The following is a 26,363-nucleotide window of genomic DNA, read 5'->3' as shown; positions in this document are numbered from 1 at the left end:
CACAAACTTTGGATTAAGAAAAATACCTTTCCTATGTTTTAACAGCAACTTCTATACAATATTAAATGAATTCTAACTGCTCCAAATTTTTTAATTTGTATCACTTTACAAAACTTAAAATACTGAAATTGCCTTGTTATAAAGCTTAGTCCTGACAATTGTCTCACATTCAAAATACTGTACAGAAAAACCTGAAGTTACTATATATTACATAAAAGTAAGCTATGTATTTACATTCTCAAATGCAGTTTAAGAAGCTTAGGTCAAGCCAACCACTAATGGCCTCCCATGCATACACAGTGTCTGCTATAACCTGTCATCAAGAGAGCGTTTAATATAGGGCGAGTTTTTACTCTTGAATCACATAAGGAATTTAGAAACAAATGAAATGATATTCTCTTAATGCAAGGAAATCTAAATATATTTTAAATATAACAGTGTCATTCATTTACCAAAAAACCAACTGGAAAAAGGGAAAAATAATTTGAAAAAATCAAACTATAAACATCAACAGTATTCTTTTCAGTGCATTTTAGAATGTTTTGTTTTAAAATTTTTAAGGACTGAAAATTTCCTATTAAAAGCAAATCCTAACATCTTCATTTGTATAGTTCCTTACATGAATTGTAATAAACTTAATAAAAATGAGCATGGCTATGTTAAAAGACCCATTACTTGGCTCTGTAGTCCTAACTCAAAAGGAAAACAAACTTATAGATCCTGTCAGTGCAAAGAAAGAAAGTTCATTTGGAGTTTTCTGTGTTTTCAAATGGAAGCCTGAGTTGCAGGAGCATTTTTAGATGGCAGAGCAGAATCAGTAAATGTAGGGGAAGATCCTGCAGGGCACCCGCTGGCAGTACCTCTCCCAGGCCAAGCCATACTTCTTCCTACAGTGGTGCTCATCTCGGGCTTCTCGGTGGACAAGCAACACGGTGAAGTAAATCACATAGAAATAAGGCAGAATGTGATTGAAACCTGTGGGAAATAACAGTACATAGAACTGGTTATTTTTATATTCATTACACTATATATTTTTTCCTACTTCAAATTTCCTAAAAACCAAAGAGTTTCAGAATCTACATATCATAAATAAGTAAAAAGTTTCAAGCCAGGCATGGTGGTGCACGCTTAGAATCCCAGTACTGTGGAGGCTGAGACAGGAGGATCACAGGTTCATGGCCAGCCTCAGCTACTTAGCGAGGCCCTCTGCAACTCGGTGAGACTCTTTTTCAAAGTAAAGAATAAAAAATAAAAAAAAATTTAAAAAATAAAGAAAAAATAGGACTGGGGCATAGCTTGGAGGTAGAATGTCCCTGGGTTCAATTCCCAGTTCCTTAAAAAAAAAAAAAAAAAAAAAAAAAAAAAAAAAAAAAAAAAAAAAGTTCCATATACTCTGCTTAGAAAAAAGCCACTGGGTACAGTCCAGAATTCAAAATTTTACTTTTAAACCGGGTGTGATGGCACGTGCTTAAAAATCCCAGTACTTGGGAGGCGGAGAAAGGAGGATAGCAGGTTCAAGGACAACCTTAGGAATATAATGAGGCACTCTGCAACTTAGTGAGACCCTGTTTCAATATTTAAGAATAAAATAGGGCTGGTGGGATGTAGTTGGCAGTAGAATACCCTGGGGATCCCCAGTATCATGAAACAAAAAAAATATTGTTTACTTTTAGAAATGTAAAGTAAAACTGCAAACTCTATGAATCCCAATTCTCCTCAGAAGCTGAATAAATAAGATGTTGTATGTATAAAGCCGGCAGTGGCCCAATCCCAAACCACAACCAGCAGCAAAAGACTCACACCGAGCCCACCCGCCCACGGCCCCAGCTGGGCATACACATCTTTCAGCCCGCTTCTGAAACACTTACCACACGGGAGGGACCACGCCAGCGCCATGATGAGATCACCCAAGTAATTGGGGTGGCGAACAAAGCCCCACCATCCAGAAACTAGAAGATTTTTTCCCGTAGAAGTATGAATGGTTTTTAAATCTATATAAAAACAAACATACATTTTTAATGATCTCTAGAAAAAGAAGTATAAAGTCTCTGTAATATATATCACATAAATATAAATCAGTACTTACGTGCAAGCTTTGGATCAGTGGGATTTTTCCGGAAAGCATTTTTCTGAGAATTTGCACATCGGAAGATTACATATCCACAAACTGTAATTTTAAAATATTTTTGTTAATAATTTAGATATAATCTAATACATAAAATTATCTAATTTCTCTCAAATTAGTTCTGTACTCAGAAGAAATATAAAAAAGTATCATTTTTCTAAAAACAAATTTTTTTAAAAAACTTTAAATTCCAGAATGTCAACCAATAACCTTTCTGAAATCTCACTCTTGTACTTAAAGGCAAAACTAATAGATGTAGTCATTCCACAAGTACAACCTAAGGCAGCCCATACAATACAATCAGTACTAGAGTCTGTGCAATCAAATTCTGGGCTACCTCATCCCTTAGTTATAATACCTGCTGGCCACAGCATGAACACTTATTAATAAGACACTGGCTCAGAACAGCACCAGAACATCTCACACTGTAAATGTATACGGAATGCCATTGTGTGCCTACAAGTTGGTGGCTTTATTCAATTTATGTTGAAAAGTCAAAATCATAGGTCCTAATAGATCATTAAATATTGTACTGTCAGTCCAGAACAAATAAAAATACCTCTATTCCTTATTGAGCTCAACTATAAAATATGCATATACTGTTTTTAATAAATGGAAAAATTAAGCCTTAACTATAACCAACAATTTGGATTTCTTCTTCTACCCTGGACACTAGTTAGTGTAGCAAAAACAGCTTATTCAAAATTCAGTGTTAATTTTTTCCTATCCAACCTCTGAAGATTTTTAACAAATGCTCTAAAATGACAAAAGAATAAAGAAAAAACATCCTGAAGCAAAATCTACCACAGCCAAACTGAACACCTCACCTCCAAAACCCCTCCACACCCTTGCTGACAGGTTCCCCCTGCCACCGTCTGTCTCTCTGTCCCAGTTTTTATCCACCGAACATCAAATCAAACATCATGCTCCAATAAGTGCGTACCGACTATCTAGAGTACTATCCACCTCTGCACCTTAAGCTACTGCCTTCCCAGCCCCTCACACGTGTGTTTTACCTCTCCTGTCAGATACATTCTGTAAGCTCTATGAAGGCAAGACCAAGCTCCCTGTTTTTAAGATAATTACTTAAAAAGGCAGGCGCTCAATAATTTACTTTAATTTTATTTATTTATTTAATTTATTTTTTGTGTGTGTGGTACTTGGTGGGGCGGGGGGGGGGAGACAACCCAGGGCTTTCTACCTCCAGGCTTCACCCCAGCCCTATTTTACAATTTATTTGGAAACAGGGTCTCACTAAGTTGCTGAGGCTGGCTTTGAACCTGTGCAATCCTCCTGTCTCAGCCTCCCAAGTGCTGGGATTACAATCATGAGCCACTACGCCTGGCTCTACTTTAATTGTATTTTAAAACAAGGTATTTTGTTTAAAAATCACTTGTTTAGAGACCTACTGAAGGACCCACAGATGAAGCAGCTATTCCCTCTACAAAAGGCAGACAAGAGGCATCCATCACAAATTACTTCAAACTTGAGCTAATCACATCCATTTAAAATGGCATGTTAAAAGTCATTTGTGGTACATTCCTGTAATCTCAGCACTTGGGAGGCGGAGACAGGAAGATCATAGGTTCAAGACCAGCTTTAACAACTAAGCGAAACTCTCAGCAAACTAGTTAGACCGTTTTAAAATAAAAAAAGGAAACTAGCAAAGGGCTGGGGATGTAGCTCAGAGGCAGAATGCCTCTGGGTTCAATCCACAGTACCACCACCAACAACAACAAAAAATCTAACAAGTAGATACTGTTAAGTATTCAAGCATAAATGAAGAAGGATTGAGCTGGGCGTGGTGGCACAGGCTTGTAATCCCCACACTTGGGAGGCGGAGACAGAAGGATCGCGCAGGTTCAAAGCCAGCCTTGCTGGCTTAAGAGACCCTGTTTCCAAACTTAAAAAAAGTATAAAATAGGTCTGGGAGTGTAGCCCGGAAGTAGAAGTGTTTCCAGAAACGCCAGTACCACCACCAAAAAAAAAAAAGAGAGGTGGTCCAGCTCTAGAGCAGCACAGGTAAACTGTGGAATGAAAACAGCAGTAACATCTCCTAATAAATAATGTATAAGGAGGAGGTTTTCATACCAGATAGAAAAGCTTGGCATCTTGGCATATGGAAAATGTGCCCCCACCATACCCTCCTTTTATACCCATCTCAAATGAAACTATTCTTTCAGGAAGACAAGGATCTAGGATATCTTGCCACCAGGTAACAACACCAGAGCACAACTAGCCCATACAGAGTATTTAATACAGAGGCTGAGATTAATACTCACGTTTCAGAGCAATAATCAGAGAAGCCACTGGCCAAGACATATCATGAGGGTGACTGACTAAGTAAAAGGCTTGGAGGCTGTAGACAAAGGGAACCCACACCAAATCTCCAAAAGCCAGCATGAAGCCAAAGCCATCGTGGATGATGTCCATGGTGGTCAACAAGGCTTCCTACAAGGAAACAACAGGTTTCTGTGTTTAACGTGTTCAAATAATGTATAGTTCACACAACTACGCAAAGGCCTACGGGATGGCAAACCAACCAGACTCCACGTCAGTCTCCTGTTGCTCCACCCCCTCATCCTACAGTTTCACAATACAGATCCTGATGGCCTCTCAGGCCTTTGCAGCCCTGTCCCCTCAGGTGGGGCGCTGCTCAGATAGCACCACCTCTAGCGTGAGAACCCTCCTGGCACTGCACTCGCCCAGTCACTCTCTCCACCACACCGTAAGCCTCTAAAAGGTAGGGAACACGTGTTTCTACTTTGTCACGTGAGCACCTACACAGTGCCTGGCACAGGGGAAAGCACTCACAATGTGCCTGCAGAAGAAATGTCAAGACTGAAAACTCCCTGTGCTCCATTCCAGGGGCACTGATCTAATTTATGATCATCTGGCTTTTCATATGCACTGTTCACAGAAAAAAATAAGCTACCTGACAACCGGGAAAACCAACTGCCTCACTTCTTGTGGCCAGTGAGCCAAAGTGCATTATGTCTGGCAGGAACACATTGCTGGACCAGACACCTGGAATGAAGAGACACCACCAAAGCCAAACCTTGACAGGCCGGTCTGAGGGGCCTCTAAAACGCCTCAAACTTCTGTGCATGCCCTAATGTAGAGCACTCTCGGCTTTCTTAAGGTGTAACAAATTCCACATAGAGGAATTCCAAGGGACTTACTTAAGGAGTGAGTTACCAAGTATCTGCTAATTGCCTAGTACCTATTTTCTAGTTTACTGTGTCTGCGCTACTCTACAGCTGGACCACCCTTAGACCAATTACACTTGGTTCCTTTTAGATTCATGAAGGTAGTATCTGGCCATGAAGGAGGCAGTTTATGGGTAGGGTCTCCATCACCAGCCTTATCTTCATCCCTTCCTCATTTATGCTTGAGTACTTAACAGTATCTACTGACTTGTTAGATTTTTCCCCCCTTCTTTTTGGTGGTACTGGGGATTGAACCCAGAGGCATTCTACCTCTGAATTAAACCCCAAGCCCTTTTTCTATTTTTCTTTTTTGTTTTGAAATGGTCTCCCTAGGTTGCTGAGAGTCTTACTAAGTTGTTAAAGCTGGCCTTGGACAGTGAACTATCATTTGATTAGAGAAATGTAATATACATGCTCCTTGGGAACTATTTATTATATTGGCAACTTATATTGGCAATGCCAAGTGCATTTTATTGTTTTTTTTTTTGTTTGTTTTGTTTTGTTTTGTTTGGTGGTACTGGGGGGTGGAACCCAGAGGCTTTCTACCTCCTGGCTATACTCCCAGACCTATTTTCTATTTTATTTGGAAACAGGGTCTCACTAAGTTGCTGAAAGCCTCACTAAGTAGCTGAAGCTGGCTTCGAACCTGCGCGATCCTCCTGTCTCAGCCTCCCAAGCGCAGGGATTACAAGCGTGCGCCACCACGCCCGGCTATACCAAGTGCATTTTAAATAGTCATTTTTTTATTTCAAAAGCATATTTAATTTGGATGAGCTTAGAATTCATTCTAAAAGACTTCCATATCGCAAGCCAAGCGTGGTGGTATACGCTTGTAATCTCAGCATTTGGGAGGCTGCGACAGGAGGATCGCGGTTCATGGACAGCCTCAACTACTTAGTAAAGCCCTCTGCAACTTAGTGAGACCCTATTTCAAAATAAAGAATAAAAAATGGGGCAGGGGGTGTAGCTCGGAGATCGAATGCCCCTGGGTTCCATCCCCAGACCAGCAAAAAAAAAAAAAAACCCTCCATATCAAAGGCTATCAAGACCAGGACAGTACCCAAGGTCTCTGCCAAGGGCTGGGAGCTCTGGGCAGGGTCTATGAGAGGGGTGGGAGTGCAATAACAACCCGTAACCAGGGATAACATTCGTCCAGCTACTTGTAATTGAAGCTCGTTCACCTCCAAGAGGCCTTAAACCGTCTAAAGAAAAGGAGGATCACTAAAATACCAATGCCAAACTTTCAACGTCATCCTTTAGGTATTACATGCTGCACAGAAGGCCAAAATTAAAGATCAGTGTTGGGAATGGAAATGGGGAAGAGCAGAAGTACTGAACTCAAAGGAGAAGGGCCTTGTCTCCAAACACCCGCAGACTGTCATAAAAACGTTCCAATGTGTCACTATGAATCTCACTATGTTCTAGTACAATGTATCAACAAAAAAAGAATTACAAGCCAGGCATGGTGGTGCACGCTTGTAATCCCAGCATTCGGGAGGTTGAGACAGGAGGATAGCGGTTCACAGACAGCTTCTACTACTTAGTGAGGTCTGCTGCAACTCAGTAAGACCCTGTTTCAAAATAAAGAATAAAAAACAGGGCTGGGGGTGTAGCCCAGAGGTAGAATGCCCCTGGTTCCATCCCCAGTATCACATACACACAAAAAAAATTACATGCAAAAATACTTGTTTTGAAAAGTTATGATGGGAGGCCGGCCAATTTTGTTTTTGTTTTCAAAACTGAAAGAAAACTTGACTATAATCTGGGAGATGATTACAAATATAACAATAAATATGCTAAAAAATAGTTATTAGCCTGAGGAAAAAATGATATTTGAGAGGGATAGGTTTAGTTGAGACAAAAAGACTAGCAAAACATTTACCAGTCTCTAAGTACCAGAAAACATTAATGCTTTATCAAATATGAAAATAGCCATGAATTAGAGACTTAGCTTTTGAAATGAAATTGGTTTCTTCACTGTATCTTGATTTCTAATTTTATATCCATCTGATTAGAACTCTACTTTGTATTTTGAAACATCCCCCCCATTATTTAAGAAGTAGCTGCCTCTTGACAACTCAAAAATACCAACCTATTCAATGATTATCCATTTCCATGTGATATAATTAAGCAGTTAAATTTTATTTATGTGAATTAGTCACCACTCACAAAAACAAAATCTTAAACTTATACTTGTGGAGCTGGGGGTAGTGAGTATACCCTGAGCTACACACCCAGCCCTACTTTATTTATTTTTTGAAATAAGGTCTCACTAAGTTGCTGAGGTTGACCCAAACCTGAGATTCTCCTGCCTCGGCTTTCTAGGTACTGAGATTATAGTCATGTCCCATCACACCCAGTTAGAATACTATTTTTAAATAAATACTTATAGATATATATGGACATATTACACTAAATGCCTATAAACTCTGCACCTGCCAGCTCCATGCCCCACGTGCACCGGCATGTCACCTCAGGACAAGCCACAGGAGGCTGTATTCCTTTCACCTTGTGTGTAAGCGGCAGAGGCTCCCAGAGATCAGGTCCCCACCCACTCTCAAAGCCATCTCACTCCCAGCCTGGGCTCTTAAAGTTAATTACCTCGTTCCACAGAGCGTCTACCACATACAGGAGCTGGAAACTGTTAACCAAAATCATTGCCAAAGATGGAGCAGCACGTTTCTGTACTTTCATTTCAGCCAAAAGCATAACCAAGTTAATAACCACCTGAAATAAAAGAAGAGAGCAAGCTGGGTACAGTGGCAGACACCTATAATCCCAACATTTGGGACGCTGAAAACAGAAGGATTGCAGGTTCAAGGACAACCTCAGTAACTAAGTGGGACTCAACAATCTAGTAAGAACTTATTTCTAAATAAAAGAGGACTCAGGGTATAGCTCAGAAATAGAATGCCCTTGGGCTCAATCTCTAGTACCATTTTTAAAAATGGGGGGAGGGAGAGTATAATCCCAAAGCATCTCCCCAAGGTACCTAGAACTACAAAGAGGAAACAACTCCCCAGCCGAGAAGCCTCGCAGATGTGTGCTCACCATGGAAACGAGATATATCATCACCATGAACCACTGGACATGAATCACTGAGAAGGAAGCAAGGTCATTTCTGTGCTATCCTTACTAAAAATGTGTAACCTCCTTCCAGTTATGAAAATATTGAATTGACCCAAACTAAGGAACATTTACAAAATAACTCACCAGTGTTATTAAAAAAAAAAATCTCTCCTAAGACACAAGGAAAGCCTAAGCAACCATTACAGACTAGAAGAGACTAAGAACACAAAATGCTTTGTGGGATCTTAGAACAGCAAAAAACTGGTGAAACTAAATAAGGTCCATGGGTTTTGTGAACACAGTAGCAATGTTAATTCGCTACTCTTGATCATCATGGTATGGTTGGGTCAGAGGTCAATATTGTAGAATGGGGGATGAAGGATATAAGGAACTCTATTTTATTTCTGCAACTCTCCTAAAAGTCTGAAATGAGGCCAAAATAAGTTTTGTTTTGTTTTTCAAAGAGAGAAAAATACATTTTTCTTACATTAATTCATCTACATTATCATTTTCCTATAAAAACTGATACGATAAAAATAAAGCAAAAAACTATAATCTTCAATAACTTATAACAAGGCATCTTAATTCTATGAAAAATATTTAATACCAGGAAAACAGTTTGTGTTGAGTAGAACTATGGAAAGCTATAATTATTCCTAAAAATATACTGTCCACTTCTTACTTTAAACCATCTACAGTTTTTCTAAAAGCAAGATAAATTTGTACCACTAAAATTTAAAAAAAAGGACATACCCATCCAATCAATCCGGGACGCAATTCACAAAAGTATTTGAGATCAAAAGTACCAATTCGAGGATTTAATTCACGGCCAATGAAGAAATCATAGACAGCATTTCCTAAGAAGGGAAAAGTTGTTACCCAAATGGTGTTTCAAACCCAGTCCTCAGGCTTTAAACTCTCACTGAGAGTTTAAAGGGGTCTCAATTCAATTGACTATATTATCCAGGGGTTCCAATTCGATTGAGTGTAAGAGCCTGAAAAAATTCTAGCAGTAAGAGGAAGAAGGAAACAACAAAGGATGCCAAAGGATGCAGCCCCATCTACAAAGGCAGCTACTATAATATACATTTTGGGGGACCCAATTGGCCAGATCCCCTGATTTTGAAGAAACTAAAGTTTTTTAAAATGTATTATTATTTTTTAAGCCGGGCATGGTGGCACACGCTTGTAATCCCTGCACTTGGGAGGCTCAGACAGGAGGATCGCACAGGTTTGAATCCAGCCTCAGCTATTAAGTGAGGCTCTCAGCAACTTAGCGAGACCCTGTTTCCAAATAAAATATAAAAATAGGTCTGGGAGATAGCCTGGAGGTAGAAAAGCCCCTGGGTTCCACCCCCAGTACCACCAAAAAAAAAAAGTATTATTTTTTCAAATAAGCAAAAATGTTCAAATGAAAAAAATATTTAAATACTTTAAGTCAGAATCAACCAATCGGCAATATTTATGGTTTTGGGGTTTTTTAAGGTATTTAGCTGGGCCTAGTGGTGCACACCTAACATCACAGTACTTGGGAGGCTTAGACAGGAGGAGTGCAGGTTCAAGGAGAGCCTCCACAAGTAGTGAGACCTTCATCAACCCAGCAAGACCCTGTTTCAAAATAAAATAAAGCCAGGCATGGTGGCACATGCTTGTAATCCCATCATTTGAAAGCTGAGACAGAATACAGGTTCATGGACAGACTCTGATATTTAGTAAAGCCATTTGCAACTCAGTGAGGACCCTGTTTCAAAATAAACAGAGCCGGGCATGGTGGCGCACGCTTGTAATCCTCGCGCTTGGGAGGCTGAGACAGGATCATGCAGGTTCGAAGCCAGCCTCAGCTGACTTAAGAGACCCTGTTTCCAGATAAAAATATAAAATAGGTCTAGGAGTGTAGCCCGGAGGTAAAAGGCCCCTGGGTTCCATCCCCAGTACCACCAAAAAAAAAAAAAAGAAGAACAGAAAATAGAGCTGGGGTGTAGCTTGGAGGCAGAATATCCCTAGGCTCCATCCCCAGTACAATAAATAAATAAATAAATAAATAAATAAATAAATAAACAAACAAACAAACACAGGTATGGTACACACTTTTAATCATACTACTTGGGAAGCTGAGACAGGAGAATCACTTGTTTGAGGTCAGCCTCAGCTACTTAGTGAGGCCCTCCACAACTCAGTGAGACCCTGTTTCAAAAATAAAGAATAAAAAACAGGGCTAGGCGTGTCGCTCAGATGTAGAATAGCTCTGGGTTCAATTCCCAGTACTGCAAAGATACATACATACATACATACATACGGCTGGAGGTATAGCTCAGAGGTATAATGCCCCAGGGCTCAATCCTTAGTACCACACAAAAAAATGAAAAATTAAAATTAAAATAAAAGATGTTTATTATCTTGGATAAAATGTTTTCATAAATTATGTTTCCCAAAAACTTACAAAAATATCTACTGTCATTAAGTAACTAAAGGAACTGAAACAAATAGCAAAGTATGAGTAAAAAAAAAATGTTTTTTAAATTCATTTCCCTTTACATTTTTTTCTTTCATCATTTTTTTTCATGTTTTTCTTCTTTTCCCATAAAATGAAGTCAGAATAAAAAGCATGAACTCAAATCTAGAAATGACTGCACCACTACTCACCGGAGCTGGCAGGAGACAGTTCATCCCTGGATGCTTTCCAAGAACGTGCATAGAGATAAATACTCAAGACCACTGAAAAAACAGTGGCTGCAAGTGCAAACTGAAGAAAATGCTCATATACGTAATGAAGGTCTACACCCCAGAAGAGAGACATTCCAATGGCAATTGATGTCAGGATAAAAGCATAGAACCCTTAAAAAGAAAAAAAAGAAAAAGAAAAAATGAACATCAACCCAGGGTTCACATGAGACTATGTCATTACAGAAACAATGCAATGTTTTTGTTGTTCTGTGATGGAGTCTACATTGCCCAGGCAGATCTTAAACTCCATCCTCTGCTTTGCCTCCCAAGTAGCAGGAAGGAAAAGCACATGCCCCCCCTCCTGCCCAGCTAAAGCAATGTTAGTTTTTAAAATCTTACTTTCATTATTCAGACTAAATGCACACAATTGTGCAATAAGCTATGCCCTGAGGGGCAATCTTCAAAATAGGTATCATAACTCTTAATACAAATTTTCACATAGTTTAACATACTTATTCTTTTTCATTGAGAACTGTTATATCCACTTTCAGTGAAGGGAGAGTGGAAGGAAAGTGTAAAGAAACTCTCACCATGAAAAAGCTCAAAGAACGTCTAAATGTACTTCACCCAAACTCTTGGCCTATAGTCAGATGGCTAATTATTAATAGAGTCTAATATCATCACCCAATGGTAGGTAATTTTAGTAGCTATAAAATTATAAATATTTATATTTGAATTAACTTGTCAATAATGGCTTCAAAGGTTCTGGTCATATTCTACCGTCTAGAACATAGATCTCCAGATCCCACCCCAGAGCAAAGGTCATAACACAAAAGCCTGCCCCAGTGGCCAGGCCTGAGTGTGACCCAGATGAGACATTCACATGCTTAGCCAGATTTAAAAAAGCCTTGAGAGCATATGGTGGCGCACAACTGTAACCCCAGTACTTGAGAGGCTGAAACAAGAGGATCACAGGTTCAAAGCCAGCCTCAGCAACTTAGCAAGACTTTCAAACTTTTAAAAATATTTTAAAAGGGGATAGGAGCTGGGGAGCTCAGGATGTAGCTCAGAGACAGTGTTCCTAGGTTCAATCCCCAGAATTAAAAAAAAAAAAAGTACCCTTGAGGGCCTATAAACTGGTTCTATTGCTCCTATACACAGAAGCACCATGGACTGTTTTGTCTTTTGGCTAGAGAAATAGTTCTGCTTTCAGGAGCAAAGACCTGCATTCCACACTGTCAAATTTTACTTGGATAAACAGTCAAACACAGAAAAGAGGTAGCTGTTATTGGTCATTCTTAATTTATTTACTATTTAAATTCACATTTTCCACATACCAAATTTATTCCAAAGAACAGATTTTAATGTTTGCTTTAACTTTTAAAAATACTCATTCAACTCTCAAAATTAATGAATATTTAAAAAAAGGAATGGTGGACAAAGCAGTTTTTTCTCTCTCTGCCTATGTAGATTAAAAATAATAATTCAAAATTTCTTAGGAATCTCCTTAACGGTAGAATCCTATGACAAAACCAGAATAACCAAACAAGGAGCTGTTCTGCAGAATCGAGCAACCAGACCAGTGGTTCAGCTGTTCTCCAGCTCTACACCCAAGCACAGGCTCAGTTTCTAAACACTCTGAATCCCTCGGAGGTTAAAAAAAAAAAAAAGCAAACCAACATCACTTAGAAAAGTAGTCCACTGGGAGAAACCCACAAAACATTAATACCAAGAGACCTGAGGGCAAAAAAGAAAGGAACCCGCCTCTCTCCAACTCCACTGGACTGGTCCAGAAAGGCAACTAAAGAAAAGAGATACATCAAAGATCCCAAAACTTGTTTCACCAGCAAAGAATTTGGAAAAAGCAAAGGAAGTCTTCCAGTACCAGCAAATAAATCGTAAGCACCACCAGGGTCTGGCACTAAGCTAGGTTAGATGTTTCACATGCTTGGCACTAAAAGGCAGGAAGCACCTAAATATCTTTGCTTTCCTTTTAAAACTCAGTGAAGCGATTTAAGACAAAATATGCTGGTCAAGGCACTAAACAAAGTATCTAGTCAGGAAGGTAAGACTGGAGAGGATAAAAAAGGCCAAGCACTAAAATATACACACACACACACACACACACACACACACACACACACACACACGGACATATATATATGTGTGCATGTTTCCTGGTTTATGATGGTTCGATTTATGATTTTTCTACTTAGCCATGGTATGAAATCAATGCACTTTCAATAGAAACCATACTTGGAATCTTTTCCCAAGCTAGTGATGTGCTCCACAGATTCTCCTGTGGTGCTGGGCAGTGGCAGCCAGGCTCCCAAGACCATGATAAACAACTGACTCTAGAGAGGACTATGGTGCTGAGCTAGGGCTGACTCAAGAGAGGACTATGGTGCTGAGCTAGGGCGTTTGGTAGGTTAGATGATTAAATGCATCTTCAACTCAGTTCTTTCAAGTTAAAAGAGGTTTATGAGAACTAACCACATCATAAGCATAGTAAGTATAATAAGCATCTTAAGCATCTGTACTATAGTTCCCAAGAAAAGGAAAACACTCAGGTCAGTCTAATAAAATAGAAAGACACTGAAGGATAACTACAACATAGATATGTTTCTTAAAATCCTATTAATGGTACTTTATCAAAGTCTTCAGATGGCAAAGTTGGAATGATCCACTCAGCACATATTCCTACTGAGTACTAAGAGAGGTGCCCAAATCAAGAGGGAGCAATATCTGCCCATTTCTTGAGCTGGCACAGGAGATCACTATGTCCCCCATTCAGTACTCACACATCAATGGGCACCTTCTAGTGCCCAGTCCTCTTCCTGCGTCAGGGGCACCACAATGAACACCACATGAACACAATGAACAGCCCATGAACCACATTCTAGCATGGGGACCCCAATGAACAGACAAGTACACTGACATCAAGAAGGCACACTGTCAGACAACAGAAGAAAACAGGCAAAGGAGAAGCAGGCCCAAAGCATCTCTTCTCTACACAGAAATGGAACAAAACTAGTAGCAGAACAAAACTGTCAGACATTTGAGGGAAAAGTTTTCCAGGCAAAGGCCTGAGAAGAGTATAACAAAAATTCAAAAAAAAACAGCTCAGAAGCCAGGCAGCTGGAGCCAAGAGAACAAAGGTAGGAGCAAGGTGGGAGTGGCCAGGCTGCCCACTCAGCTACAGCCTCCCAGGCCCCAGTGCCTCAGGATGACAAACTCCCAGGCAACTACAATATCTCAGAGTGTGGAGGCTGAGGCAGGAGGACAGCAGGGTTCAAGACTGGGCTCAGCAACCCAGCAAAACACTGTTTTAAAGTGAAAAAATTAAATAGGATTAGGGGTGTAGCTCAGAGGTAGAACGCCCTTAGGTTCAATCTCCAGTACCTCATCAAGAAAAAAGTGTAAGTGCTATTAAAAAAGCATAGCCGGGCGTGGTGGCGCATGCTTGTAATCCCAGCATTCAGGAGGCTGAGACCTGGAGGATCACGGTTTGCAGACAGCCTCAGCTACTTAGTGAGGCCCTCTGCGATTCAGTGAGACCCGGTTTCAAAATAAAGAATAAAAAATAGGGCAGGGGCTGTAGCTCGGAGGTCAAATGCCCCTGGGTTCCATCCCCAGACCCGCAAAAAAAAAAAAAAAGCAAAACTAAGCACCGTGCATGGTGGCACACGCTTGTAATCCCCGTGCTTGAGAGGGAGAGACAGGAGGATTGTGCAGGTTCTAAGCCAGCCACACTGGCTTAAGAGACCCTGTTTCCAAATAAAAAGTATAAAAATAGGTCTGGGAGTGTTACCCAGAAGTAGAAGGGTTTCCAGGAACCCCAGTACCACCAAATAAAATAATAAAATAAAATAAAACTAAGCCGGGCAGAGTGGCCCATGCTTGTAATTGCAGTACTTGGGAGGCTGAAAGAGGAGGATCACAGGTTTGAGGTCAGCCTCAGCAACTTAGTGATAGCTTCAGCAACTTATCAAGACCCTGTTTCAAAATAAAAATTAAAAAAACATTAAAAATGGTTAGAAGTGAGCCAGGCATAGTGGCGCACACTTGTAATCCCAGTCCTTGGGAGGCTGAGACAGGAGGATCATGCAGGTTCGAAGCCAGCCTCAGCTACTTAGTGAGGCCCTTCACAACTTAGTGAGACCCTGTTTCAAAGTAAAGAATAAAAAATAGGACTGGGGGCAGTGAGTAGCTCAGAGATAGAATGCCCCTGGGCTCCATCCTAATACTGCAAAAAATAAAAAAAATAAAAAGATAAAAGGAGTGACTGAGGGAGCTATGTTACTTTACACAATGACTACTAGTATAAGTAGCTTATTTGCATGTTCTTCAAACTACTCAACTACTCTAGTATAATCAGCTTTGACAGTATAAGAGTATATAAGAGGTAAGTTATGAATGCAATAATTTGAGTCTTTTAAAAAAAATCACCATTTAATCTATACTTGAGTCTTCTTCCATCAGTAAGAGGTGTTCCTTCTACAACCTTAAAAGAAAAAAATTTAAAAATTAAAAAGTACATTACCATCTTACATTATATATATATAATCTTCTAAACTGTGTGTCTTCTAATATTACATAATCTTCTAATATCTCAAATTTTATCACACCCAAGAAAGAATATATCTCATAATAGGGAAACATAGTAATATATTGCAAATATCTTAATAGCAAGTCCTTTGATGAAGAAATTCCACCTTCACAAATTTATCTTATTAGTAAAATTATCTACTCTCTAACTTCTCTATGTACCAAGACTACTGCAATAGCCACCCTCTCCCAAACTATCCCGGGCACCAAGATGCTGAACAAGATTAAAATATCTTTGTGTAGGTTATAATGGCACATATGCCTGTAATCCCAGTACTTGGGAGGCTGAGACAGGAGGATCACAGGTTCGTGGCTAGCCTCAGCTACTTAGTGTGGCCCTGTTTCAAAATAAAAAATAGGTCTGGGGTATAGCTCAGAGTTAGAATGCCCTGGAGCTCAATCCTCAGTACTGCAAAAAATAAATAAATAAATAAATAAATAAATAAATAAATAAATAAATAAAATAGGTCTGGGGGTGTAGCTCAGAGGTAGAATGCCCCTGGGTACCATCCCCAGTACCAAAAGAGTAAAAAATCTTTGTGTCTCATAGGTCCTTAGCTCAAAAAATCTTCAATGGCCTCCCACTTGATTAGAAAACAGTACAACCCACTGTCTCACCTATATGAAGTCCTTTCTGTCGAGCTCTGCCCATCTTACCCCTCTATGATGGCTGCGTGCTACGTGCTTTTATGCACCCATGCGCTAACTCGCTCCACTACTTATCCATACATGTTTGTCCAGCCAGTCACTCCATGTGATTCTTCATCTCCAGTCAGAGACTGTGTGGCCCTCATGGACTAGAACCTTACCATCACTCCACCTGGCACCACCCACAGCACAGAGCAGGCAGCAGAGGGACACCATGTGAAAGGTGCGCACAAGACACGGCTTGTACTGGGTGAGTGAAGAGTCTGCTACCAAGGTGGCCACATTCCATTCCCCTAAGTAACTATTCAGAAATGGAGTGATTCGTCTGAAACTATATGATACTAATGTAGGATCACGTGCCTATAGCCCTTCATTAGCTAAGACGGAATCCAGAAGAAACATAAAACCTGCCTGAGATCACAGGATAAACAAAATTCCAGGTGCTAATGTCAAATGGTCCATATTAAAGGTGTATCATAACTATTGTGACAGGCTTTCGGCTGTGCATATACAGATTCATATATAATATGTACCTTTAAGTCACTTTTATCTGTGTGTATAAATTCACATGATTTTTGTGTGTGTGTGGTACTAGGTATTGAACCCAGGGGCATTCGACCTCCAAGCTACACCCCCAGCCCTGTTTTTTATTCTTTATTTTGAAACAGGTTCTCACTGAGTTGCAAAGGGCCTCACTAAGAAGCTGAGGCTGTCCGCGAACTGCAATCCTCTTGTCTCAGCCTCCCAAATGCTGGGATTACAAGCATGCACCACCACGCCCGGTTTATTTACATTTTTAACCACCAAAGTGTGTGTGTGTGTGTGTGTGTGTGTGTGTGTGTGTGTGTGTGTGTGTGTGTGTGTGTTCTAGGGGGTTGAACCCAGGGAGCTCTATCTCTGAGCTATACCCCCAGTACTTTTCTTTCTTTTATTTTTAAACAGGGCTTCTCTAGTGCCGAGATTCTCACTAAGTTTCTGAGGCTGGTCTCAAGCCTACAATCTTCCTGTCTTAAACTCCCATGTACTCAGATTACAGGCATGTGTCAACACATCTGGCAAAATTACTTTTTTTAAATAAATATTTAGTTTACAGTAGCCTTATTGCTAGATTACACTGAATCTGAGTGCAGAAATTAAAAGTCGTTATCACAGAATCCCTCAGAGGCCAACAATGTTACGAGAGTCGGCAGCCTACAGCTCTGCCCTTTTCACTGGCCTGGCTGCTCCTGACACAACTGACAAACTGCAAAGCCCTAAGAATAAGATCCCTAAATAAATTATTTATTGCTTAGGGAATCTCATGTTTCTTTACGTATATCTAAGTAAAGTACTCTGCTGACTGCAGAGAAAACTACACTTAGCAATGTGAACAAATTTAAAAGATATTACATGCGTTTGCGAAGTACATAAGACATTCCTGACAAGAAATTTCTAAAAGCAATGAGAATTAGAAATTTATATTTTAAGAAAATAAAAGATACAGATTAAAGTTTATTCAGCTCAGTAGCCTATCAATTAATTATTTAAAATGCTATACCTGAATTGACACATAATAAGGGGAAAACTTTTTTCCCTAACTACTTCTACCAAAAGTCAGGCTATTTTGCAAAACAGTTTATTATTTTCTATTTCATTTATACCAAATAGTTAAGAAATCTCAATTTTCAAAGTTCAACTTAATAAGAAAGTGTTACAGGCATGGGAATAACTAAGTTTTGATAATGACCAATGACAGTTTCTAACCTTAAAACTGCTGTAAATCTGTTTAGTAAACATGGAAAAGAAATTAGAAAAACCTCACAATACTATGCCCTACTTATCAAAAACTTACCTTCCCAATTGGCAGTAGGTAGAACAGAGCTTGAACAAAAAACCAGAGGAGGTAGACTCCACACACTCTGGTTTCCCACAAATCATATAAAGCTGACACAGGAGGGGGGAAATTCAGAAGACTGGGATCATTCTGTTTACACATCAGGAGTAACAGGAAGAGGAAGACAGGCAGGCCAAGCATGATTAGGGACACACCTGCAAACAATTAGTGGACGTTAAAGGCTCAAATTTCAATCCAGTTCATTTATTTAATTTAAAAAGCATTCAGAGCCGGGCATGGTGGTGCACATTTGTGATCCTAGTACTTGGGAGGCTGAGACAGGAGGATCACACGGTCATGGCCAGCCTCAGCTACTTAGTGAGGCCCTCCGCAACTTAGTGAGACCCTGTTTCAAAATAAAGAATAAAAAATAGGACTGGGGATATAGCTTGGAGGTAGAATGCTCTAGGCTCAATTCTCAGTACCGAAAAAATAAAAATAAAATAAAATAAATAAAATGAATTCAGATTTCTTTATGGTCAGAACTTAGGTCTGGTTACTTGAAGGCTGAGACAAGAAGCTCACAAGTTTGAAATCAGCCTCAGCAACTTAGTGAAGCTCTTGGCAACTAAGCATAACTCTGTTTCCAAATAAAAAATAGGACTGGGGGAATGTAGCTAGGGGTGGAATGCCCCAGAGTTCAATCCCAAGCACCACACACAAAAAACTTCTAATGTACCATCAAAACTCATCATCTTTATCTGCCACACCTCCAGTAGGCAAACAACATGGGCACTGAAGTAACAAAAGAGTTAAAAGCTAAATCCCACCACATAAACCAAGCTCTGAAACAGTTCATCTCAGCCACTATAGTAGCCACCATGTTGAAAACAGGCAAACTGAAGAACAGAACACCTAAAGATGATTAGTGTAATCTTTTTTTTTTTTTTTTTTTTTTTTTTTTTTTTTGGTGGTACTGGGGTTCCTGGAAGCCCTTCTACCTCCGGGATACACTCCCACGGGCTACACTCCCAGACCTATTTTATATTTTTTATTTGGAAACAGGGTTTCTTAAGCCAGCGCGGCTGGCTCCAAACCAGAGCGATCCTCCTGTCTCCGCCTCCCAAGCGCGGGGCTTACAAGCGTGCGCCACCACGCCCGGCTCGATTAGTGTAATCTTAAAAAAAATCTTATGTCTCTAAATGTCTAGCAACTATAATATGGTCACATTTATGTAACAAGGACAGATTTTTATATGTGATGCTGGTCACCATCTGTAACAAACCAGCTAGTCATAGTAGTTATAACTTCACAAAATACAAAGCAACTGACCCATGCAGGATTGTAAACCATCTGGCCATGAAGTGTTTTACTAGTAGCTCATAAAATGTCATCAGTTCCATCTACCTAATAATCCAAAAACTGTGCAACTTCAGATCTTTGACCCTCATAATCAACCTGTCTAGCAGGTAAGGCAAACAACCTGACCCCATTTTATGCATATGTGTTCTGGCTGCCCCTGCCAAAGCCAGGCGCTGCCATCTCAGATCTGCTTATCAGCCACTCTCCTGTCTCTCAATAAACCACCACCCCCCTCCTTAAACACAGCTCTTAGGTCAAACATCCTTTCTCTTTGTACTTCTCTGCTAAAAAAAAATAAATAAATAAATAAATAAATCTATGAACAGGCTGCTCAAAGTCTTAATAGAGCCACACTGGCATACTTTCTACTCCATGATTAGGCCCCAAACACTGCCAGCTCAGGCCTGTGCACTGTGCTGCTGCTCCTTCTTTATAAGGCACAAGCCCAAACTCCACTCCACTCAGTCTCTCACCAGCTGCAGACTTCCCCAGAGAGAAGCCTTTGCAGCGCACCTCATGGCCACTCCCACTCACTGCCACCAGCCCTCCAACACCTACCAGGTACTCCTCCAAACTCCAGGTCCTTCCTCTGCGGAGTGGTCATTTCAAAAGTTCTCAGGGATGAGGGGCCTTTTGTAATAAGCTTTTCTTCCTTAGAATCTATTTCTTTTAATTTGATCTCCTCTCTTCTTGGACGAAGGCTATACTGTGTAGACATATAACTACCTTCTTGTGACAAAATGAATCTTTCCTAATTAAAAAATAAAAAATATTAAATATCTATAATCAACAATGACCACAAATGCTACATTAATTCAGCATTTCAATATAGCTTTATACTAACAAGAATAAATTTTAAAATTATATTCAATCTGCAAAATGTGGTGGCAGATGCTTGTAATCCTAGTACTTGAGAGGCTAAGACAGGCAGGTTCAAGGACAGCCTCAGCAAACACAAAGACTGACAACAACCTAGCGAGACCATGTTTCCAAATAAAAATAAAATAGGGCTGGGGGTGTATCTGGGAGGTAGAATGCCCCTTAGTTCAATCCCCAGTACCAAAAATATAGATATATATAACATTCAATTCTAATTTAAGGACAGAAATAGAACAGATTTTAAAATACTATGATTACTAATGTGCTTCTGGAGAGAAAGTCATTTTTTCTTTGTTTTTGTGGTACTAGGGATGGAACCAAGGTATATTTTACCTCTGAGCTATACCTCCAGCCCAATTTTTTATTTTGAAACAGGGTCATGCTAAGTTGCTGAGGGTCTTGAATGTGAAGTTGCTAAGCTGGCTTCAAACCTGTGATCCTTTGGTCTCACCCTCTTGAGTACTGGGAAAGTCACTTTAACAAAGAAAAAAATTACCCAGAATGAAAAAAAAAGCCTGGGTACCTGTGAGTTTTTACGTGGCATGTCATTCCTCTTCTCATTCCTCTCCACAGGCTCCCGGTCCCCATTGTAGATGTTGATGTTGTTTCCAAATGGCTTCTAAGATGAATATGAAACATTTTAATCAAAAGAACTGGGAATTATTAAAAGGAACATGATGGTAACAAATTACTAAATTATTACTATGAAATCAACCAATAAAACAAGCCAAAGATTTTCAGCCTTAATTCTAAAGAATTTCAGCCTCATTTTGTTAAGAATGGAAAGGAATAAAATTGACTAGAATTTCTCGGTCTCAAAAGATTCAATCTGATGATATAGACTTCTTTCATTTTTCAAAAGCAATTAAACTGAATATTTTAATTTCATTGTCAGATAATCTAATAATATTTTCTAGAAGAGGCAGATAAAAGTGAAAACTAGTAAATTATTTCATGAATTGTTTAAAAAAAATAAGAAAAACACATTCACTACTCCAAAGTCGCTAATAATGGAAAATAAATAGTATGTAATTATAGAGTCTTACTAGTTACCTACAAACTGCTTATTTTCAGAATTCTGTGCTGAACAAGGAAGTTATTAGATTCTGAAATTCTCATGAAATACATTCCTGAAATCTGTCACTCTGCTTCTAAGGCACCAACGAATTAATATATTAATAAGTTAGGAAGAATAATTAAAAATCCAAGCAAAGCCGGGTGTGGTGGCACCCGCTTGTAATCCCAGCATTTGGGAGGCTGAGACCGGAGGATCGCGGTTCGCATACAGCCTCAGCTACTTAGTGAGGCCCTTTGCAACTCAGTGAGACCCAGTTTCAAAATAAAGAATAAAAAATAGGGCAAGGGGTATAGCTCGGAGGTTGTAATGCCCCTGGGTTCCATCCCCAGACCCGAAAAAAAAAAAAAAAATCCAAGTAGCTGAGCATGGTGGTACACATTTGTAATCCCAGTACTTTGGGAGGCTGAGATAGGAGGATCACAGGTTCACAGCCAACATCGGCTATTTAGTGAGGCCTTCCCCAACTTAGTGAGACCCTGTCTCAAAACAGAGAATAAAAAATAGGGCTGGGGATGTAGCTCAGAGGTAGAATGCCCTTGGGTTCCACTCAAAGTACCACAAAAATAAAATGAATGAATGAATGAATGAATGAATGAATGAATGAATGAATATACACGTATATCCTTTGGGAGGCCAGCTAGCAATGGACAACCTTAATAGAGGATCAAATTCAAGTTCAAATTCAAAGTCTTACTGAGCCGGGCTTGGTAGCTCAGGGAACACAAGGCCCTCCATAACTTACTGAGACCCAGTTTCAAAATAAATAATAAAACAGGACCAGAGTTCCCCAGACCACAAAAAAAAAAAATAAAAATAAGAGTCTTACTGAGCAGTGATAACATCAACATTAAGTTTACTAAAGTGTCAATGAGCCAGTAAGCAGCAAATGGAATCACCTAAAAGCTTCATTTAACCTGTTTTTCAAATATTCAACACAGAATCTATAGTAACCACAAATGGAATAGTGTATCACAGTTAGTTGGCCAACTCTAAACTGTGCTGCCAGCAGATCAGTTCTCATAACTAAATGAATACTTATGGTGACAAGATACTCAACACAGTGAGGCAAATGACTGCAAAAGATCACAATCAGGAGCCAAAAATAAAGTGGTATTCAAAGCTGCATGCAGTTTACACGCAGCACACAACACACAGGAGGCCAGGGCTCCACTGGCGAGGGGCTTTACTAGTGGGTGTGGCTCTTGTCACAGAACTAGGAGACTGCACTATAGACGTCTAAGTCCATAAATATTACAAATGAAAACATAACAGAAAGCTGCATACAGCATCCACTCCTTATCCTAGGTCACTTAGCCAGTAAGAGGGCCACCGAGAGTCAAAATGCTCAACCTCACTTGTAATGAGCAAAACGAAAATCACAAGAGTGAGTCAAACATCTCTGACAATCACATTGGTTATAAAAAAAAAAAAAGAACCATTACAATACTCGGAATGAAATATGGGTATTCATACACTATTGATACTGGCATGAACTTTGTTAGACAATCTGGCAGAGTATTAAAATCTTCTAATCTGCACTATCCAATCTGACCTAGCAGTTCCCACTTCTAAGAATTTATTCAAAGACAATCAGATGTATAAAATTAACTACAATAGTAAAGATTTAGAAGAAAAACAGTCTATCAATAAGAAAGCTGATTTTACTTTATACATATTTATATGTCCACACTGCATCATACAATAAAAACATAGAAAAATATGCATCAAAAGGTTATTCCCAATATTTTACTTTATTTTTGTGGCACTGAGGATTCACCCCAGGGGCATTCTCTCCCCGAGTTATACGCCTAGCCATATTTTTCATTTTTTATTTGGAAACAGGGTCATGCTGAGTTACTCAGGGACAAAGTTGTCAAGGTCATGCTGACTGCTTAAGCCAACCTCAAACCTGAAATCCTTGTCTCAGCTTCCCAAGTACTTGGATTATAGGTGTGCCCCACCACATCCAGCTCTGGTATTTTAAAAATTTTAAATCTAACTATAAATCAGTATACTCAACAGGCATGATGGCACACACACTTGTAATCCCAGCATTTGGGAAGCTGAGACAGGAAGATCCAGATTTATGAACAGCCTCAGCTACTTAGTGAGGCCCTTTGCAACTCAGAACCTATTTCAAAATGAAAAATAAAAATAGGGCTGGGGTGTAGCTCAGAGGTAGAATGTCCTTGAGTTCCATCCCCAGTACCAAAAAGAAAATAAAAAAATCAGTGTACTTATATTCCAATATTTAAGGATATCAAGTTTCAGTGTGGGGCTGAGATGAAAGGGCCTGCCTTGCAGGTGCAGCACTCTGGGTTCAATCCCCAGTTCCAAAAAGACAAAAAAAAAAAAAAAAAAAAAAAAAAACCCTAAAAAAAAATAAACTAAGAAAGTCTCTGTGCATTTTACCCAGAAAAGCAGTAATATTAAGTAAATGGAATACAAGAAAACTTTTATTCTTTTTACTTAAAATGTTTTGTTTAGTCTGTCATCTAAAATACTCACTGTACAAGGTCTAAAAGGCTCCATACAACCTGGTATTTCCAAAAATATACTCTGAAAGTCACTCCATTGAAATTACCATCTTTGAAGAGGAAAAGTGATCAAGAATAATAATGCTAACACAGCAAGACTGTGTTTCTATCCACAGTTGTCTCATCACTTCACACAAGTTCTTACACACTGTAATAACTTACTGAATTTAACCTACAAGCAGCATCTATTTCAAATTTAAACAATTAGTTTTTTAAATACCATAATATTATATATTAAACAGTATTTAATATATTAAATATTAAATAGTATTTCTTATAACTTAAGAGTCTTTTTCTTCGATATTTATTTATTTTTGGTGTTATTGGAATGGAAACCAGGTGCTTCCTACCTCCAGGATACACTCCCAGACTTATTTTATACTTTATTTGGAAACAGGTTCTCATTAAGTTGCTGAGAGCCTCACTAAGTAGCTGAGGCTGGCTTCAAATCTGTGTGGATCCTCCTGACTCAGCCTCCCAAGCGCAGGGATTACAAGTGTGTGCCACCACACCCAGCTTTCTTCGATATTTAAAAGAATCAACTAAGCATTCTATTCCAAAGTGATAATCTAAAGTTATCACTTAGATTAAATGTTTCACTAACATCTTAATATTAACAGCAAACATTTTTAGTAAACATTTGCATAAAGGGGAAGACAGTGTTTTAGACAGATGAAATAGTATAAAAGTATAAAGACAAGTACCAATACCAGTGGAGTCAATTTAACTTCCAAAATTTCTCTCCTTGTTTCCTTAATGTCAGCCTGGTGGGAAGCAGAGGCTGATCTTCGAGCACTTTTAGGTGTCCGACCTGGGGACCTAGAGCGTGACCTGGACCTGCTTCCTCGGCTCCCCCGACTCCCGCGGCGTCTGGAGGGAGAACTGGAAGTTGAGCCACTTTTCCTCTGCTTAAAGGATGTTAAAGGCTAGAGGGAATTAAAGTAGCAAAAAGCTTACCACAAATCATAATACAGAGACAAAGTCAACCTAGAAGAGGCCAACAAAGAACATTAACTGCTACCATTAACTTATCATAGGATCTGAGAATCAGATGAAGTCAATGAAAACTAGGGGAGTAAACATTCAGTTCTTAGGAGACAAAATGCAGCCTTTTGGTTCCTAACTGCTCTTTGAAGGAATTTCCATGTAATAAACCTATCTGCCCAATTAGTTTGCATACTCCCAATAACATATACAAGAAAGGTTACAACTAACATTGGTTAAAACTGGGATGAAAAAACAAAATAAATTAGCACACATTAAAAAAAAATCCTAGTTTCACTCTGAACAAAACACAGAAGGAAATCTTGAAAACAAAGTACAAGTTTGGATTGCTTGGCACTGTCGAACCCTGTCCTGACCCACTCTAAATCAGTCCTTCCACTGCTTCTAGGGATCTATTCCTTGGAAAAGCAAACTATGCCAAATACAACGTGTGTGTGTGTGTGTGTGTGTGTGTGTGTGTGTGTGTGTGTAATGGCTTTTCCATTTCTTAAATGATTGTAAATGTATATCTGTGGAACCTAATAAAAATTTATAGCTTTCTATTCTGTATCTTTTACCTAATAATCCATTCTTATGGTATCTAATAGAAATATTTATACACTGGATCAGATATTTTAAAACCTAGGCCCTCATGAGATAGGTGGAAAGCCATGGGCCAAAATCAAATCTAATTAATCTCACTCTCTTGATTAAATCTTTAGTGTTCCAGACGAATCCCAAGTCCCTAGGAATGAAATGCTGAAAATTCCTCCAGTCTGGCTCCCTCCCAAGACTCATTTTTTTGGCACTTGGTCACATCCCCATCACCCCCAAACATACCCTCTCTGTAGAAGCCACTCATCCATACATCACCAGAGTTTTCCCCTTTTGTACTCAACATGAAGCTCAGGTGTCACCATCTCTGAGAGCCTCCCCTGAATCCCAGAACCCTTCCCTACCCTTCTTGAGCTCTACCTCCACCCCACAGCAAACTCATCACAGAACAGATCAAACTCAGAAATGACCAAAGTAGAGGTCTGTCTTCCCCAGGAGACTCCAAGGTTCTTGAGAACTAGGGCCTGTGACTCATTCATACATTCCCAGAGCCAAAAACAATAATTACCCCAGCAGGTGACCCAGTGCCTCTAACCAGCCCTGCAAGCTATCCTGAGTTTAGAAACCACACCTACAGTATTCCCGCTTACTATAAACATACTCTTACCTTGATATCATTCTCTTTCAATTCAAGTTCCGTTCCATCCTTGTATTTGACTGTGTAAAGCTGTGATTTGCCATTGTGGCTCAGAATTTCTACTTCATAATAAAGTGAACTCCCAGGCCATCGACCTCTTACCACTTCACCATCAGCAAATTTCCTACTTGGCAT

At 39.5% G+C, this 26,363-nt stretch overlaps 1 protein-coding gene across 3 annotated transcripts; it reads right to left on the bottom strand.

Annotated features, from left to right (window-relative positions):
* Positions 1 to 814: 814 nt before the first annotated feature.
* Positions 815 to 26,363, bottom strand: LBR (lamin B receptor; the record flags this gene model as incomplete). Of its 3 annotated transcripts, none has more annotated exons than XM_080698426.1 (13): positions 815 to 975; positions 1,869 to 1,991; positions 2,087 to 2,167; positions 4,408 to 4,576; positions 7,936 to 8,061; positions 9,157 to 9,260; positions 11,047 to 11,238; positions 15,517 to 15,571; positions 18,155 to 18,351; positions 20,057 to 20,249; positions 20,901 to 20,996; positions 24,697 to 24,918; positions 26,199 to 26,363. In XM_080698426.1, the coding sequence occupies 13 exons, from the start codon at positions 26,361 to 26,363 to the stop codon at positions 815 to 817; spliced, it is 1,884 nt and encodes a 627-aa protein (XP_080554552.1). The 3 variants fall into 3 exon arrangements, with proteins under 3 accessions (XP_080554552.1, XP_080554553.1, XP_080554554.1); XM_080698427.1 differs by having other exon boundaries at positions 20,901 to 20,993; XM_080698428.1 differs by lacking the exons at positions 20,901 to 20,996; positions 24,697 to 24,918.

The sequence above is a fragment of the Muscardinus avellanarius genome (genome assembly GCF_963383645.1).
Source record: "Muscardinus avellanarius genome assembly, chromosome: 7".
NCBI lineage: Eukaryota > Metazoa > Chordata > Mammalia > Rodentia > Gliridae > Muscardinus > Muscardinus avellanarius.
The sequence above is the reverse complement of the archived record's forward strand: the minus strand, read 5'-3'. Positions and strand labels throughout refer to the sequence as shown.